The sequence below is a fragment of the Bombus vancouverensis genome, chromosome 7, assembly GCF_051014615.1.
Source record: "Bombus vancouverensis nearcticus chromosome 7, iyBomVanc1_principal, whole genome shotgun sequence".
Taxonomy (NCBI): domain Eukaryota; kingdom Metazoa; phylum Arthropoda; class Insecta; order Hymenoptera; family Apidae; genus Bombus; species Bombus vancouverensis.
The window spans coordinates 4,819,250-4,838,531 of NC_134917.1; the positions used below are offsets into that span (position 1 = coordinate 4,819,250).

The 19,282-nt window shown below is 38.0% G+C and overlaps 1 protein-coding gene across 6 annotated transcripts in view; it reads left to right on the forward strand.

Annotated features, from left to right (window-relative positions):
- Nucleotides 1–19,282, forward strand: part of LOC117161622 (uncharacterized) — an 83,061-nt gene that overhangs the window by 60,563 nt on the left and 3,216 nt on the right. For all 6 annotated transcript variants that reach the window (XM_076619880.1, XM_076619879.1, XM_076619881.1 and 3 more), the window contains one exon: nucleotides 1,780–2,247. In XM_076619880.1, the coding sequence (XP_076475995.1) occupies nucleotides 1,780–2,247 (468 nt within the window). The remainder of the gene's footprint in view (nucleotides 1–1,779; nucleotides 2,248–19,282) is intronic.

The following is a 19,282-nucleotide window of genomic DNA, read 5'->3' on the forward strand; positions in this document are numbered from 1 at the left end:
AGGCAACGCATTTTCTTAACGATATTATGAAAGATAGCCCTATTAGCGCTATTTAGCCTTATCTTAATTTATGACTAGGGCGAGAACTTAGTAAGGATCTCCGTAGGGTGCTTGAGTTTGAAAGGTCGATAGCCGGTATATCGAAGTTTTAACCAGAAAAAACTTACAAAACACTGCAAACCGCACCCGAATTTATGCATAGCAGAATAACATTGGACCGAAAAGAAGGAGAGATAGGGATATTAGACATATGAATACATATTATATATACACACCACTCGACTTAAGACGAGAAAGGTCAGAAAATACCTACATACTCACTATGAAATAGAAAAAAGATAAATGGGAAAAGGAAGCAATACACGATAAGCACTACATCATGCAAGACAAAACGTAGATAAACAATTCTCCTGCAAATGGTTCATAATATTCGTCATAGCAACAGAAGGCAGTGTCCTAGTCACAAAAAATTACAAAAAATGTATAATATAATTAAAGAAATCATAGTCATATACACGTGCAGTTTTCCAGTAGAACAAGCAGACGCAATACGGCGGTAAAGATCGTACATGAAGAACTTGCAATATAATATCAATTAACACACACGCATACTATGCTATAAAAGGCATTTAAAAGTGTCAAAGATGACAGACTTATGCATATCTCTAGGCTAATTTCTTTCATTGACAAGACGCATAGCTGCGCCATAATGCTCAACGCAAGCGAGTGACTTTTTTCACCCGTTTTCGCAGTAGCATGTACTATTATTGAATAGTGAACAATGCACATGTAGTAACAAAATAACGATCATCGTCAGCAGATAATACGATAATTGTATGTCCACAACTATACTCCGCAACTATACTCCGCAATTTATATTTAACGTAGAAAAGAATATAATTTTGCGGAAACGCTAAGTATAAAAAATCGATATTATTGCGTAAGAAAAAAGCACAAAAAATTAAGATTAACGGAAATAAACTGATCATTTTATAAATTATATAGAAAAATGATAGAATATAACCTGACAAGAAAATTTTATCTAAAATAAAAAATTATTTGTTTCTAGCTTTCATAATCTAATGTAAATCTAATCCTCATTCCACGTATTCGCATAATTCAAACAAAATATTTTATAATTTCATTCACAAAACATAATATAAATATAATAAAATTTTGGGATACATTTTTAGTGCTGTGTCTTAAGAAATAAATAGAGGGCGGATGTTATGTGTTGCGTTATATCCTCTTAAAAAAATTTGTTGATTTATGTTTTCTATAAAAATAACTTCGGCCCTTTTACAGCCAACAAACTTATTCAATCTTTTTTGTCCGAACAACTTTTTAGTGCTTGAAAGAGATACAAATCCTTGATATGGAATGCGGACATCCCATTTTATTTCTAATATTATTCTTTTTTTTATTTCACTATTAATATACGTCATCTTGCGTTATTACTAAAATAATGTAGTTATGTTTCATCTAAACTTTTACGACAAATAATAATATGCTAATTTCTTAACATGTAAAATAGTAAGAAAACAGCTCCTACAACTAGTCCTTTTGTATTGAACATATTAACTATACAGTAAAATTTATTTACTAAAATTAAAAACATTTAGTTACAGTAAAATGCAATGCAATGTTATGGAGAATTAGTTCTGTATTTCCTTCAACTAATCGGGTTAAAATGTAGAAATTTGGGAAAATCTAATATAATTAATTTAAGATATTTAAGGACTTGATGCAACTACATCATTTTTTCTTTCATTTCCTTAGGCCAGCAGATATACCAGAAATTCTTTGGTTTGAAGAAGAAAATGAATTAATTCGTAGTTGTGGAGTACTTTCTTCGGCACTTGGACTTCGCAAAAGTTTTAGCACGAGCGACGTATCTCAACTGCCAAGTCCAGATATATTGAGGCCGAATGGGTTGCGATCAGCTGTATCTACTTTGGCCCTTAACACTGCCCAAAGAAATACTTTGCTTTTGGAACATGCACGACTTGATCATGCTTCGAGATCCTGCAGCACATGGGTTGCTGTTGGTGAACCAGTCGCCAATACATCGCAACTTCCTAGTCCTCATGGCGGAGCTATGCAAGAACAACAATGTCAGCAACAAACATCCAGTTCTCAATCAGCTCAACAACCTTCTACTGCATCACATCCATCCATACCTTTCACAGGAGCTGATTTTGTTAGGTCTGTGAATAAGAAGGTTCGCCAAAATTATATACGCCGAAGGTTGGTTTAAGAATTATTAATTATTATTCAATTTTATATTTTCTTCGTACATATGCAGAATAAAAAAAGATAATATTGCTTATGAAACTGATTCGGCCTCTGGATAAATAGAGATCGGTCACAAAATAGATCACAAAATATATTTTGATCTTGATACTCAAGGTATTTGTTTATTGCTCTGTATCCTACTTATTACAAGATTAAATCTCAGTTAGTTTCTCAGTTACTTTTAATTCTTGTTTTAGTTTGATATATTACATTCCTATCTTAGTTAGTTCTAAATCATATCTTAATTAAATCTCAGCATATAGTACTGAAATTATATAGTGCAACTTAACCATTCTCTTGAAAGTTATATTAAAGTGTCATTAGCTGTTAGACTAAGTAGATACATAAGTAATTTTATCATTTCATTCTTCACCAACATACTTTGGTAATGGTATCAATTATGGAATTGATGCCATCTATTAGTATGGTATGTAAAAATTCACTTCGTGTTATTGATAAAATATATGCAAATTCAATAAAAAATAATGTAAAAGTAATGGAAGAATGGAATAATGGAAGACAACAAGTTTCAATCGATTAAAAATTTTGGAACTAGTCAAGAAAAATGTGGACTATAACAGTTAGTGCAGTTATGTTGTAAACATAGAGATTGTAACTGATTTTAATTTGTCAGTCTGTGCAGGTAAATAAACAAGGTCAATATTATTGTCAATGATCCCTACTCACAAATTTACAATTTCTGAATCGTGGGAGGAGGATTGAAAATTCTATTTGCCCAAATTAGCATTCTTTTGACTTAAATGGTTGCTATTGGAAAAGCCACTTTTATAAGTGAATATAGCGATAAGCTGTATTATACAAAGCCATCATTAATGGATATGCACGTACGACAACGAAACGTTTGATGTTCAGCAGGAAACTGTGCTAAAAGTTTTTGACTGAAGTACTGATCGAGTCGCTAAAAATTATAATAACTTGAAATTTTTTCTAGACATAATACTGTTTCGTTATTCATTAATTTTTTGTTGTTTCAATAATGGCACGAAGCAGTACGAGAACATTTCTATGTCAACTATAATCTGATCGGATCATATTAAATTTAATTTACTTTACTCTCCAAATATGAATAATAGGTTGATTAACCACTATTATATTTTATTATGGTATTATACATTCTTCACAGTAAATATCCAAATGGTTGTCTTTATTTACGTCATATGTGACATTGAAATGTAAACACAATGGAACCTCCATTAAACCGTTTCATGAAGAACCAAAACGCATTAGATAATCGAGACTTAAGTTATACGCGCACTAGCTACAATATGTCCGACAACAGTTTTGTAGTATACGAAAAGAGCATTCATCTTGCGCGCATTTGCCGATGCGACTACAACTTGCCTTTTTCAAACCTTCTTGTTATTAGAAACGAAAAAATTGAACTTTTGATTGATGTGAGCAAGAGTGAAAAAATTCGTGCGCAACAAATTGTCGCTAGTGCGTGTATAGCCTTAGAAGGAAAAATTAAAAATTTATATGCACGATAGGCATGTTATTTCATAAGAAATGCAGTTGCTTGTTTGTATATATACATAATATCTAACATATCACAATACATAACATACACATCTATTTATTATTCATATACATAGACAGTTGTATCTACAGGTGTCTCATTTTAATCAATCCACACAATTATTTCTTAAAATATTCATTATTCGGAAAAAATGTTTAAAATTTACTTTATTTCAATGGGGATATCTTGTGATGATGACAAATCTTATTTAAATGGGTGTGTTTCGAAATATCAAGGTGATCTTTGTTTTTTCTTAAATGGAATTATACATTCCTTTATACACCATTCAATGTATATTTTAATTCTGTTCAAAAAGTTATTAAGATACTTGGGTCAAAAAATGTTTAGTTTAAAAGACATTTTAGCTTTAATGTTGTAAAACTTATCATATAAATGATAAGAAACGAAAACGCAATACTTTTTTGTTTGTGTTTTCCTTATCTTACATATGATAATTTCTGCAACATTAAAGTTAAAATATCTTTTAAACTAATCATTATTCGATCCAAGAACTTTAATACTTTTTGCAGAATTAGAATGAGAATCAAATGACGCATAAAAAAACATATAGTGGCATTTTAAAAAATAAAGGTTATCTTAAATTCACAAAAGCGCGTCCTCCTAGATAAGATTTGTACCCATCACAAGATGTCCCTGTCCAAGTAGATTTTATTTGGACCATTTTTTTTCGAATATTGAATATTTTAAAAGATAATTGAGTGGGTAAACCACAATGAGATACTCTGTATATGGAAGCACCTTCTTCACGTCTAATTTTTAATGGTTTCCATTTAGCTTACTTTTCTGTTTATCTGTTTGTCTGTTTGGAATTTTGTTTTTTTCTTGTTTTTATTTGGTAGACTATTTACAATCAGTTCTCGTTGAAAATTTTAAATAACTCCATTTGGCATGGTTCAATAACTTGGTTTATAATAATTTATATTATGTTGATTCTAGTTGAATCTAATGCTTCCATTTAAAGGGTATTTTCTTCTTAGTCTGCGGATCTGGTCCGTCGTGTCAAGTAGGTGGGTGATTGATAGGTTGTGGTGGTTGTTGACTCTTGTGTTATATCTGCTTCTGAACTTGTATATTTCTTCTTTGACTGTGGATATCTCGAGGTCGCGGTGGATTGTTTCGTTGGTGACATATTAAGGTGCATCTATTAAGGATCTTAGTGTTTTTGATTGAAATCGTTGTAGGATTTCTATGTTGGAGTTACTCACTGTTCCCCGTAGTTGGATCCCATATGTCCAAACAGGTTTTAATATGGCTTTATATAGCATTATTTTGCTCTGAGTGCTTAAGTTGGAGCGACGGCTAATGAGCTAGTAAGATTTTTTAAGTTTAGCCTTAAGTTGCTTCGATTTGTCTATGATGTGTTGTTTCCATGCCAATCTCCTGTCCAGAGTCATGCCCAGATATCTGACTGAATCCTTGTTAGGAATTGTGATATTGTCAATGGTCACCTGAGGGCAGGTTTGTTTTCGCAACGTGAAGGTTACGTGTGTGGATTTGTTTTCGTTAATTTTGAACCCCCATTTGTGGAACCACTTTTCCATAGAGTCAAGACCTCGCTGAAGAGTGTGGGATACCATTATTGGGTCTGAGTGGGATGCTAGTAGTGCTGTGTTGTCAGAAAATGTCGCTGTTGTCATCTCTGCTAAGGTTGGTAAATCGGCAGTGTAGATCGAGAACAGTGGGAGTCCAAGTACACTGCCTTGGGGTATGCCGGCTTCTATTGGAAATGTTGCGGTTGTGGCGTCTAAGTATTTGACCATGAATTGTCTATTGGTTAGGTAAGATTTTAGGATGGAGTAATATGCGTGTGGTAAGATTTTCTTCAGTTTGAAGAAAAGTCCTTCATGCCACACTTTGTCGAATGCCTGTTGAATGTCTAGGAATACTGCTGAGCAGTATTTTTTCTTTTCTCGGTTTTGGCTTATATTGTGTGTTAAACGATGAATTTGTTCCATCGTGGAATGTTGCTTCCGCAAACCGAATTGGCGATCCGGCAGTGTTTTTAATTCCTCTAAGAGTGGAAGGAATCGATTCGTGAGCATCTTTTCGAATAGTTTTGACAAAGTGGGTAGAAGGCTAATTGTGCGATAGGAGCTAGTTTCTTGTATTGGTTTTCCGGGTTTAGGGATGAGAGTTATCATTGATATTTTCCAGGGCTTCGGATAATATTCAAGGCGAAAGATTGCATTGAAAATTGATGTAATGAGTGAAATCCGTTTTATGGGAAGTTCCTTAACTGCTTTATTACTTATTTGGTCATGACCCGATGCTTTCCTGGGATTTAGGCGACGGATTAATTCTGTAACCTCTAGAGAAGTGAAAGGTTTAATAAGAGGAGACATTTGGAAGGGAGAGTGCAGGTATTCCGTTATTTTCGGGGCAATATTGGAGGAATGAGTTTTAAATGCGTTGGATAGGTGTTTAGCGAACAGGTTGGCTTTTTCTTTAGGGCTCCGCGCCCATCCTCCTTGCGGACAGCGAATTGGAGGAATTATTTCCGGGGGTCGCGTGAGTTTCCTGGAAGTCTTTCATAGTGAGTAGTTGGAGTCAGCTGTAGGGGACAAATTGGCGAGATATTTTTGAAAACAGTCATTTTTATATTTTTTGATGATTTTGGTTAACTTCCTAGTTGCATTATTTAGTTTGCGTTTGACATCCGGTGTTCTGTGTGTCTGCCATTCTCTTCTTAGTCTACGTTTTCCCGTTTTTCTGCGATTTTGTTAAATATGTAATGGGGATATTCATGTTTGCTGATAGAAGTCTTAGTAGGTGTGGAGGATCGGATAGCGTTTATTATGCTTAAGTATTCCTTAAGTTTATTATGTTTAAGTATTCCATGGCTGCTTCGATATCTTCATTAGTTTTTAGTGAAGTTAAGGCTGAAGTTGAGTGATTAAAGACTTCTCAAAGGAGCTGCCAGTTGGTGAGTTGGTTATGAATAAAGCTATTAGGTGTATTCTCGATAATTGTTGATCTGATTGTTGCTATCACGGGGGAATGATCAGAAGAGAGATCAGCCGAGGAGTTGATTTGGACGTATCTTGGCGAAATATTTTTAGTTATGAAGAAGTCAAGTAGGTCAGGTATTTTATTAGTGTCAGTGGGCCAGTATGTGGGTTCGTATGTGGTGAGGTAGTTGAGGTTGTTGGTTATTATGCTGTTTAAGAGGTTTTTGCCTCTTACTGTATCCAGTCTGCTGCCCCATTGGGTGTGCTTGGCGTTGTAGTCTCCCCCAGCTATGAATCTATTGCCCAGGGTGTCAAGGAAGTTATCAAAGTCTTCTTTGGCGATAGAGTGTCTGGGAGGGCAGTATACTGCTGAAGTGGTAATTGTACCGTGGCAGTGTTCTATTGCTACGTTTGTTGCTTGGAGGTAGTCTTTCTGGAATGATGAAAGTTCGTAGTGCTTAATGTTGGATTTGATTATGATTCCGGTGCCACCGTAGGCCTTTACGCTGGAATGTTGGGTATGTTTGAAGTTATAACCGTTTATTTTCAGATAGTTTTTGTCGGTGAAGTGGGTTTCCGATACGAGCATTACGTCGATTTGCTGTTGTTTTAAGAAGAGTTCTAGTTCGAATTTGTGTTGAGCTAGACCGTTGGCATTCCAAAGAGCTATGCGTCTTAGTTTTATTTTGCGTCTGGGCGTATTAATTTATCCATGATGAGTGTTAATCGTTGAGATATGTATAATTTTCAGTGCTGGACTAGGTTAAATGCGTAGTAGAGATACTTGTATGTGAATATCAATGTGTGGAAGTATGTGTGTCCGAAGCGTCTCGAAACAAATGAATGTAAACTCTTCAGTCGGCTAAGGTCCGTCGAAGAGTTGGTTAAGGTCCGTCGAAGAGTCGGTTAAGAGTCGTCGAAGAGTCGGTTTACAGTCGGGTATAGAAGAAAATGCTGAGACACGTGCAAGTGTGTATCGATGAATATATAAGGAATCGTCCATGAAATAAATATATCATTGTTTTAATATTAATCCTCAGTATAAATTTAGTGTTCCTATAACATTATTTCGGCCTCAAAGATCCACAATTCTCAACATTAATAATAATAGTAAGTTATTTATTTTGTCCTGAGTCTAGAGAAGTTGTCTGTGTCTTGTGGATTGGGAACACTATTTTGAGAATGGTCAGTATGAGTTTTCGGATTATTTTGATTTCCTTGTACTGCTTGGGCATAGGAGATTGAAGTAGTAGTGAATTTTGGAGGACCGGGTATTTGATTGGTTGTCTCTTTGGCTCTGAGTTTAGGATACTTTTTTATGTATAGGGTTTTGTAAGCTGAGCAATCTTTGTAGTAGCAGGATGGTTTCCTTGACAGTGGATGCACTTCGCTGGGGTTTCTGGTGATTTAGTGCACTGCTCAGTGGAGTGTATACCTGCACATTTAACGCAACGGAAATTATGATTGCAGTATTTCTGCGTATGACTGTACCTTTGGCACCTTTTGCATTGCACTATCTCCTTTTTTTATTAAAGGAGGTTCGATTTTTACTACCGTATTCATTAGTCGAGTTATGTTATAGATTTGTTTGTTATTAGGTTTTTGTTTGAAGTCTATGAAGAATAGGAATAGCGGGTTTTTTGAGATTTTATGTCTTATGTTGCTGATGTTAATTACTTCATGACCAAGTTTATGGAGTTCGAACTTCAGTTCGTCTAAGTTAGCCGAGTGGTGGATGTTGCGTAGTACCACTCGATAAGGTCTTTCTTGTTTATGTTGGTAGATGTGATAGTAGCATTCAATGTTTTTAATAGTTTTGTTATCTTTCTATATGAGTCTGGGTTAGCCGGCGGAATTTTGACTTGGTTATTATTTATTTTTAGTTTATATTCCTCTTTGTTGATTTCTTTATCAATTGACTTTACCATTGTTCATATATCGATGACATCATCAACAAATATAGGTGGGGGAGGGGAATTTTTTTGCTTATGTAGGTTATTTGGTGAATCTGTAACGTGCATGGAGTCGTTTGTGGATTCTAGTATTGAGTATCTATTGTATGTGGTTACACAGCTTCTTGACTGTTCGTTCTGATTAGCGTTTGCGTTTGTTTTCACTGATTCTAGTTTACGCTTTTTAATGTTTTTGGTGTCAATAGTATAGAGGGATATATTGCTCTTTTGCCATGGAGGCGGTAGCGCGGTGCGGTGCGGTTTGCTCCAGAGAGACTGGTCGCGATTCTTGAGCCATCATCAAACTAGTTAATTCAAGTTGAATAACTAGTCGAGAGGCTGTGAGGCTATGATTCGAGTAGAGCTTAGGAGCGTTGGAATTTTTCACTAATAAGATTGCAAACACTTGGATTGTGTTTGTTTCGATTCAATTTCGACGGATGGGCGTCACGTGTTGTTTTGTGAACTTCACAGGGCACTAGACACACGTGTGCACGCTTCGGCACTCGGACTGGAACTCGTCTGGGATTTTGTAAGCGAAATTTTACTCACTTCCCGAACAATTAGAAAGCTGAAATTTAGAACGTTTGTTTCCGATGATAATACCACATAATTTTAAACAATAGACAACTTTTTTGGAAAAAGTGGCCTGGTTAGCTGAGGTGAAATCTGAAAAAAAGTCATTATATCATTGTATATGTCGGAGATGAAAGGACACCGGGACCTTCCTTTGGAATTCTTCGGAAAACCCCCAATATTTTGCCTTTATAACTTAATTCGATTATAATTGTTCGAGATTTGTGATAATCAGCTCGAGGCGACAACCAGTCGCCTGTAACGTCAATTCATATCAGAGGCCGGATGTGTGCAGGTTTCCACTACGGCTTTTTAGAAAAATTAGATTTTCTTTTTGATACATTTATAATTAAGATAATCATATGCTTAATACAGGGGTGTGATAAAGCTGGTATTGCAGCTTTCTGAGCTTCTCCAGTAGGAAAAAATAAATATACATTAAATCTTACTTCCATACTGTTTAAAATTGCTTCTAGAAGTAACTTGCAAAAAATTTACTTAAAATATATCGTTTTTTCGTATAAAAATACCACAGTACTATGCTCATCTTGGATTATATAGTAAGTAACATAACAGAAAGTTTAGTATAGTTTTAATATTCCTCCAGATAGTGAAATCCTGGTTATTCAGTGGATTTTTTATATCAAGAATTCTGTGTAATTTGCTACTTTTTTCTTGAATATTAAAAATTTGGCATAAGAAATCATACAGGCTGTTTCATTTAGTTTATTAAGAGTATGTCCTAAATTTCTTGATTTATTTAAGTAGTTTTTGGATGAACTGTCATTTTCCATACAATGTTACATTTCTTGATGGTTTTATTATTTACGATTGACAATTCTGTTGACTTTTGTAAAATCTTAGTTGCATCAGCAGTAATACAGAAATTTAATGTATATTATTCCCAACGTAAATGATATTGTTATGATACTGTGCAATGGAATGATTAATAAACATGAACTTTGATTTACAAGTGCCCTTCTTCCATTTTTGTTTCCATTATGAGATTAAGAGCTGTCACTAGCATGTTCCATTCCATTCAAGACATGTTCAGAATTATTTATATATCTTTCTTTTATTCCAAACGTTTTGTACGTTTTAATAAAATTGTAATTGTCGTTTTCTAGATTAAAACATATTTCTTGAAACAATACGTTTATTCTAATCCACGCCTGTTTCGGTTATCGTCGTTGAGGCCTCCCAGCTCCAAGCTGTTGCTATAACGGCCGCCCGGAGTAGATTTCCGTGCAACTCCTTTACCCTCCATCTTGGCGGTGGGCGCGCACGTCCTCCTCTCAGTGGGCCGCGATCATCGCCCGCAGTCGCCGTTCCAGGTCCAGGTGTGTCCTTCACCTCCATGAATGTAGAGGTGGTCCGAAAGGGAATCGAGCACCTCGGCCACTCTCCAGCGTGAAATCCGCCTGAATGCATCGGGGGAGGCGCATGTAATGTCGACGATGGAGCTCACTCTCCACGCCACGCAGATAGTGGTCGAGCCCCTGTTCACCAACAGGAGTCCAAGCCCCGTGGCCCAGTCTGACAGCGCGCGGTCGCGCGCATTGATCCTGGCCCCCCATTCCGTGGAGTGCGCGTTGAGATCTCCCAGGACGAGCACTTGCCGGGGAAGTCGTCGCCTGACGCAGTCGCCAACTCCGTCCAGGAATTCCTCACATGAAGTCCATCCGCTATTGGGTCACACGTACACTCCCACCACCACTATCCCTGCCCACTCGACGGCGACGTATCCGTTGCCACGCTCCAGCGGGGCTCCGTGGGCGAACGCCCCCGGCGTTGATTTCCAGGTGACAGCAACCATTTCGTCCGTATTTTCGGTCCATTCCGGAGCATCCAGAACTCTGTATGATTCGGCCACCACCGCTAGGGTGACCGTGCTCTCCCGAATGGTTTGGTAGAGCAGGCCTTGCGCTCGTCTTGACCTTCCCAGGTTTGTCTGGAGGATGCGCATTTTTCAACCACCTAGTGTCGTCACTTCCATGGCTTCCTCCGCGCCAGCTTCCTTGTTCACAGATTTAGGATCGCCTTGCGACGGCGAGCCTTTTTTGTTGCCACTTGTGGCTGTGGATGCGCGGGTGGTGCTCTTACTCGATTCTTCGGGGGGGGGGGGGGGAAGTCCCTCCATCCTGTGTACAGATGGTGCTCCGAGCGCCTTGCAGAGCAGGCATTTCGGGCTCGCGGCAGTGCATGCTTTAGCTTGGTGTCCTGGTTTGCCGCATCTATAGCACAGCCCCTTGTCCTCCTTGGAGATGCAGGTCTTGCCTACGTGCCCAATCTCCAGGCACCTGTAGCACTGTAAAGATCTTCGCTCGATGGCTTCGACCTTCGCTGTCGACCAACCTGTGGCGATCTTGCCAGCCTGAGCCAGTTTCCTCACTGCACCGGCCGGGCTTCGTATCCACACAGATCCAAGGCCGTTTCGAGCGAGGCGGATTTCTCCCAGTCGGATGTCCTCCGCCTTACAGCCGCTCTCCTTCGCCAGTGTGTTCTTGATTTCCTCCTTAGTGGCCGATATATCTATCTTAGTCACCCCTGCTTCCGCAGCTCGGAAGGGTGTCGCCACGCGGACCTTGTTCGGATCCAAGGCCCGGTCAGCCGTGCTGCGAGCGCTGCGGCCTTTTCCCTCTTCTGGTCCTCGGGGACCTCTAGAACGACGCCTCCGGTAATGGTTTTGCGCATCTTCACCACGTTGGTGCCGACCTCGGCCAGGGAGACGCTGCCCTAGCTGCGGCCAACACCTCCGCGTAGGATTGGCTCGATTTATCCCTCAGTGTGATCGTAACCGCCGATGTTCGTGGTGCATGTGGGGGAGGCAGTTTGTCTCCCCCTTTTCGCGCGTTCTCCGATCCTCCCTCTGGGGCTACCCTCGGGCTCTTCGCCCCTGTCCCAGGAGTTAGCTTCGCCGGTTGTTTCTTCTCTGTCTCCTTTTTCCTTTTATTTTTTCTTTCGAGGTCTGCCATTTCATGGCAGCCGCTTGACCCCTTTGTCGCTGGAGTGTTTGGAACTCCAGGTTCTATCCTTCTCGTGTTCTCGTCGGGGACGACCTCCTTTTCTTTCCTTCTTTCTATATTTTGAAGGCGTTCTTCCATCAACCGGAGCAACGAAGGTCCTAGCTCCTCCATCTTGCGTTCGATTGCGACGAGACGCGTTGTCTCACAGCTCTTCTCTGCGGTGTGGCGCGAGTCCAGCTCCTTTCGGAGTGCCTCGTTATCCGCCTCTAGTGTCGATATGCGTCCTTCCATTATAGCGAGGGCGCCAGAGGCGGGGTCCATTTTTCACACCATCTCTGTTACGCCAGCAGCAATGGTCCTCGCCGTTTCTTTCAGCGTTTTCCCCAGTGTGCCCTGTGGTTGCGAGCTGTCTCGGCAAGCTTGGTCACCTCAGAGGCTCGACGGATCAGTTTCGCTCCTTTGTCCGCCGTAGTAGATGTTCGCATCTCTTCGGCTAGGTCCGTAGGGAGCTCGGGGATCCGCCGGCCTTTCTTTTCTTCGCGTGGGGCGCTTCGCCGGCGGGGTCTCTTCCTCCGTCGTTTCTTCCGTCCGTAGGTTCCCCGCGCTTAGTGTGGAGTAGGACAACCCCACCTTAGGAGGGACCGCCTTCTTCATGCTTCTGGTGCTGACGTGTGTCGGCTCAGCAGCGAACTCCACTTCACCCCCTCCTCTCACGGTTGTCCCTACCCCCTTATTTTTCCCCGCAGTTGCGTCCTTTTTCCCCATTGGGCGCGCAAAAATGACCACTTGTTCCGCTCTTATCACTTCACCAGTCACTGCCACTTTCGAAAGGCCCGCGCGGCGCGCTTTCGGCGCGCTTGCCAATATGGCTGCGTCCGTGTAGTTCCTCGAGTAGCTCATGTAGCGGCGCTGTTGTCACGCGTCCTAATATGGCAACCTCACCATCATAACCTCACACTCGGATTAATTTCGCCTTTAACGTACTTCCAGACCGTATTTCGTTAGTTCCTACATCCGCTTTTCTTTCACAGGCACTCTGGTTACCTTCCTTGTCCGAATTCTCCAGTTTTAGAAAAAAAATTATATGCTAGATTAAGATTATATGCTAGAATGGATATCAAGAATATCAATCACTTCTATTGAATCGAACAATTAAGTTTATAAACTATGCATAAATTAATCACTGAATTGCTTAACAATTATTGACTTATGATTAAAAACTACAAAAGTTATTCATGATCACTGATTTATTTGAAGAATGATTGGTAATTATGCGGAAAAGAGTGTTTAGGTTGGATTTTTAGATGAATTTAGGGATTCTGTTCCCCCTATCCATCCCATGAAATTTTCCTCTCTTTTACCGCGAAGGAAATCTTCGAAAGATAGCCTTCATAGCCCCTGGAAAGAGGATGCAGAATAGCGTAGAATTCTTTCCCATTAAATCTCTCATGGTAGTCGTCTTCAGGTGCGACGCAGAAGCCCTGGGAACACTGAACTCATAGGATCTAACCTACTAAACTAACCTAAACATACCGTAAAATTGTTAGAATCGCAAACCTACACAAATGTATATGCAACTTTATTTTTAATCTCTTATTTCGAAGTAAATTTAATGTAATAAATACTACTTTCTTTTTGTCATAACTTTTGAACACGATCGTTCCACGGTTCGGCAAAGTGAATGTGGACTCAAGACATTCTCCACAATAACATATATCGAGATCAAGGTTATTGAAGTTGAGGCCCCCTTTCCTACATGGTTAATCAATAATTAATTGAGTAATTATTACAGTTACTATGATTACATTTAATAATCGATTACGGAAGTGGTTATATGACAATCAGTTACTGCTCAATTCTGCTTGAAATCCCTGCTTCAAGTTTGCGCTATGAATATTGATTAATAATATTGAACTTTGATCGCACGTAATCAATATTATTATTAATATCTTTGCTTAGCAATATTGATACGTGGATGTTAAAATATTAAAATTGTCATAAATCTTAATCCTACAATATCGAATGCGTAGGATTAATACTATTGCCAATATGTATTTGAATGTATTGAAAATATTAGCGATCATATGTCGGCTCCTGTAATGTTAACTGACATCAACTTACATTTTACTGTGATAGAACATATAGTAACAAGAATCATTTATAATTCCTCTTCAATACCTTTAGAACAATTTGACGAGCAAAATCGGTGTCACATGTGAAGATAAAAATATTACCTCAATTTTGTTTGAACGGAACTTATTATTTGCTAGGAGGGATGATCCATTACATTACATGGACCTATTAATAACACAGTCCTCAAACGAATATTTTTGTTCTTTAAAAATTTTGTTATGAATACTACAAAGTTGATATGAAATTGATTCCGAGATATGAAAATGATTATCTAAGCCGTTTTACTTTAAGTAGTATATATCTACATGGTAGAATATTGCCACTAACATGTGTAAATGCTTTTGGATTTATTGAATAACCAATTACAAGAAGGTAGAGCTTATAATCTTCTAAGTCGTAGTATACGCGAAAGTATTGCATTCTTTTCTCCTTTTTCATAAACTGAAGTTTTCTTCTTTAGTTTTGATAGCAAAGTTTTGGACAATTGGTAACAATTGGTACAGACTTATCTCTTTATATCGTCTAACTGCTGCATGGCCGGCAGATAGCTTTTCTATTTGAATGAGTACTTTGGTAAATTCCATATCGATGTTTAAAATTGTTCAGTTATATTTTACTCGTAGTAAATTTTCCATCATTATTAATCATTGTTTTTGTAAAAATGTAAAACTTTTACCTGTAAAATCAGAGCACTGACTGATGCGAGTTCTCAACTAATTGGCGATCAGTCAGATTGCAACCGATCGGTTGATATCGCGAACCGTTTTTCTTTTTTATTATTTAACTTGTACTTTACAATTTGTCCAGCTGGACATTCGGTAAATTTTTTTAACTTAATTGCTAAATAACATGTAGATGGCTACCCCCAGCAGGATACCATTTTCAAGTTTGATAATTTTATTTCTTTGGTGAGGTCAGTGGGGTGATTTCTTTTTAGTCTTCTTTCTATGACAGTTTTGCTCGCTTCAGCAACTGGTTCAGCAGTTGGTTTGAATGTGTTGCCGTTCTTTCCTTGTATTTTTCTGCGTACATGCTGATTTCTTCTTTGACCGTTGGTATTTTTAAGTCTTTGCGTATATCCTCGTTTCTGACATACCATAGGGCGTTGACTATTGTTCTCAGTATCTTCGATTGTAGCGACTCTAGTTTATTTATGTGGCTCATTGCTGCTGTCCCCCATAGTGGTATCCCGCACGTCTAAACTGACATTATGATCGCCTTGTAAATTTTTGGTTTATTTTCTACGCTGAGTTTAGAATTTCAACTAGTTAACCAGTACATGTGTCTGATTGGATATTTGATGGTTTCCATTTTCGTAGTGTAAATGTAATATGGTTGCATTTACTGAGGTTTGCTTTTATTTGTTTACCTTGTAGCCATTTTCCTATTTTTATGATACGCTCTTGTAATAATGTGACTGCTGTTTCTAGATTAGTGTGCCTGACTAGTACAGACGTGTCGTCCGCGAATGTCAGTATTTTGCTGTTGGTAGTTGTTGGTACGTCGACTGTGTATAGTGCGTGTAATATTGGTCTTATTAAGTTAGAAAAATGTACCAAATGTCCACCTGGACGAATTGTAAAGTACAAATTAAATAATAATAAAAGAAAATATTGGTCCTAAGACGCTTCCTTGCAGTACCCGTCTTCATGTCTTTTACTTCAGAATATACATTCTTTATTTTTACTACAAAGGCTCTGTTGCTTAGGTATGATTTAAGTAAGTGGTCGATTTGCTTCGGGAAATGTTGTTTGATTGTTTGTCAGAGGCTTTCATGGTTCACTTTGTCAAATGCTTTCTCGATGTCCATGAAGAGGGTTGTACAGTATTGTTTCTTTTCTATTGCTAGTAAAATTTCGTGGACGAGCCTATGCATTTGCTTTATCGTGGAGTGTTTATTTCTGAATCTAAATTGGTGATCTGGTATTAATTTTTCTTCCTCTGTTGTTGGTTTTAGGCGATCGCATAATACTTTCTTTAGTATTTTGGAAAACATAAGAAGTAGTGATATTGGTCTGTAAGGTACAGTTTGGTGTGAGTTTTTGCCTGGCTTAGGTAACATTATGATCTGTGTTAGCTTCCATAGATTAGGAAAGTATCAGATTCTTAAAATTGCATTGAATATTATTGTGATTAAACGTATTGCTTCTGGAGAAGGTTTTTTTCTAATTTTGGGGGAATTCTAATTTCTTGTGCTGTTGTATTAGGTATGGTGTAGTGCTTGTCAGTTGGAGTACTAGTATTTTGCGCATTTTCGTCTGAATGACATTTGGTTTTACTGCTGTGAATATTATATGGAATAAATGTATTACAAAGGTAGTTGCAAAGTTTTGCAGCTTGCTCTTCGTTGCTTTTGGCCCATGAGTTGTCTGCTTTTCTGATTGCTAAGATTAGTTTTATTGACTTCTTTATTCTGTTCGTGGCTTTCCATAGAGAGTAGTTGACATTCTCGTACGCAGAGTGTCTCTATGAATTTTGAGAATTCGTTATTATTATGATTTTTTATTTTACTTTTTATTTCCTTTACGAGTTTGTTTAGGTACTTTTTGTTTTCGCGTGTTCTGCTTTCCCCGTGCTCATTTTGCTTTCGCTTTCCTTTTTTCTCTGATTTTGTGAAGGATGTCTGTTGGAATTATTTTTGTTTGCCTGTTGTTTGGTTCATAATTAGTAGTTGCCCATGCTGCTTCTTGTATAATTTATGTCAATGTTGTTATTGCCTGTGTTCGGGTGTTTCTAGTGGAATATTGCAGTTGATTTTGTTTACGATTAGTTCTTTAAATGTTTGCCATTTGGTATTTTTATCGCAAAGCGACTCTAATTTGATATAAAGTATTGGTCTGCTTGTATATTCTATTATTATCGGTGTATGATCAGAGCTAAGCTCAAGACGGGTGTTATTTTTAATTTGTTTGCGTTTAGTCCTTTTATAACTGCAAAATCAAGCAAGTCAGGATTTTTGTTTAGATCTGTCGGCCAGTATGTTGGTCTTCCTGTGGATAGTATGTTGAGAATACTAGCTCCAATATATTGTTCTAATATTGCACCTCGAGGTGTGTTAATTCTTGAGCCCCATAGCGTGTGCTTTGCATTGAAATCTCCTGCTGCGATGAATTTGTCACCTAAGAATTGAAAATACTGTTCCCATTTTTGTAATGTCATTTTGTGTCGCGGTGGTGCATATATTGCTGATATCTAGAAGTAATTGCCATTAGTTTGTATTGTAATGGTGGATGCTTGAACGTGTTCCTGACTAATTTGATTATGTAAGTGGTGTTTGATATCGTTTCTTATTATCACTGCGGCCCCTCCGTGTGCTTTTCCTGAGGGGTGTTGGTATCATAGATTGTGTAATATGGTATTTTCATATAGCTTATTGAAGTGAAATGTGTTTCTGAAACAAGTAATATGTCAATATTATTGTTGTACAGAAATGTTTTAGTTTCGAAGGCCTCTTGTTGAAGGGTATTGCAGTTCCAAGCTGCTATTTTCAGCGTGTCCATTTCTATTTTTTACTTAACATGTTTGTAAGTAGTTGTAGCATGACTGTAATTTGTTGTGTTTGTTGCCTGAGTACTGCATTTTGCTCACTTATCATTTTTCTTATCATTTCAGTGTTTTTGATGGATTGCTTGAGGAGTTCCTTGATTTCTGTAGCGTCGTTATTGTTGTTGTTTTGGTTTTGATTGTTTAAGGGTGGTTTGATTAGTTATTTGTGCATAACTTCGGCTGCCAAAGGTGCTGATGCTTCTATGGCTAGTGTTCGATACGTTCTGTACATTTGGTGTTGGCTCTGGTTCTGCAATTTCTTGTTGTGAGGGATGGTTGCTGTATGTTCTGCTTCGAAGCGATGGAAACAGTTTTCGTTGTAGTTGTTTTCTGACTTCGCATTCTTTATAGCTTGCTGGGTGGTTTCCATTACAGTTATAGCATTTTACTTCGTTTATCTTTCCTGTGTATAGGCACTTTGCTCTTAGGTGCTTTTCTGCACATTTGACACACGCCGGGTTTCTGTTGCAATAGTCTTTTGTGTCTTGTGTGTATTGTTGACACCGTATGCATTGCAGTATGTCCTTCTTATAACGAGATGGCTCAATTGTTACTATTGTGCTTAGGATTTTTTTAATGTCAAAGATTTCATTGCTGTTAGCTTTGGGTTTAAATTCTATTAGAAACAGCGGCAATGGCTATTTCGTATCATACCTGTTTATATTATTTATTGTTCTTGTTGAGTGTCCCATTTTTACTTATTCCTCACATATATTTTTTGTGTTTGTCCTTTGGTGTAGACCTCTAATTACTATTTTGTAGCTTTTTTCTGTTTTGAGCTGGTATGTATGATACCCAACGTTTTTCTCCTTTAATGCTTGCGTCACTTTTCTAAAGATTTCTGGAGTTTTTGTTTGTATTTTTACTTGTTCTAGTTTTAATTGCTTTATACCGTAGTTTTCTTTTCCAGCAGTATTGTTCAATAAATCGATTAGGGGATCTATTATTTGGGCATCTATGTAGATCTGTTATGGTTTAACGATATGAGTTGTAACCTTTTCTTTTGGGTCTGTATCTATTTCTTCTATTACTAAATCGAATGAATTTCGGAGTGAGATATCTTGTAGCCATTGTTGCTTTTCTGTATGTGAAGTTCTCGTGGCGCTTGGGCCTGGTATTATTGTACGCTTTTTATGCGCTTTTGGTGTCTTCCAGTGTTCACCTTAATATGATAGTTCGTCATCGTAGCTGTTTTCTTCTTGGTTTGGAATCGTTTCCATTTCTTTTGTAGCTTTATTTATGTAATATATTTCACCTTTGTTCGTTATTTTGATTGGTAGTATTTGCTGTTGCATTTTGTAACTTTAC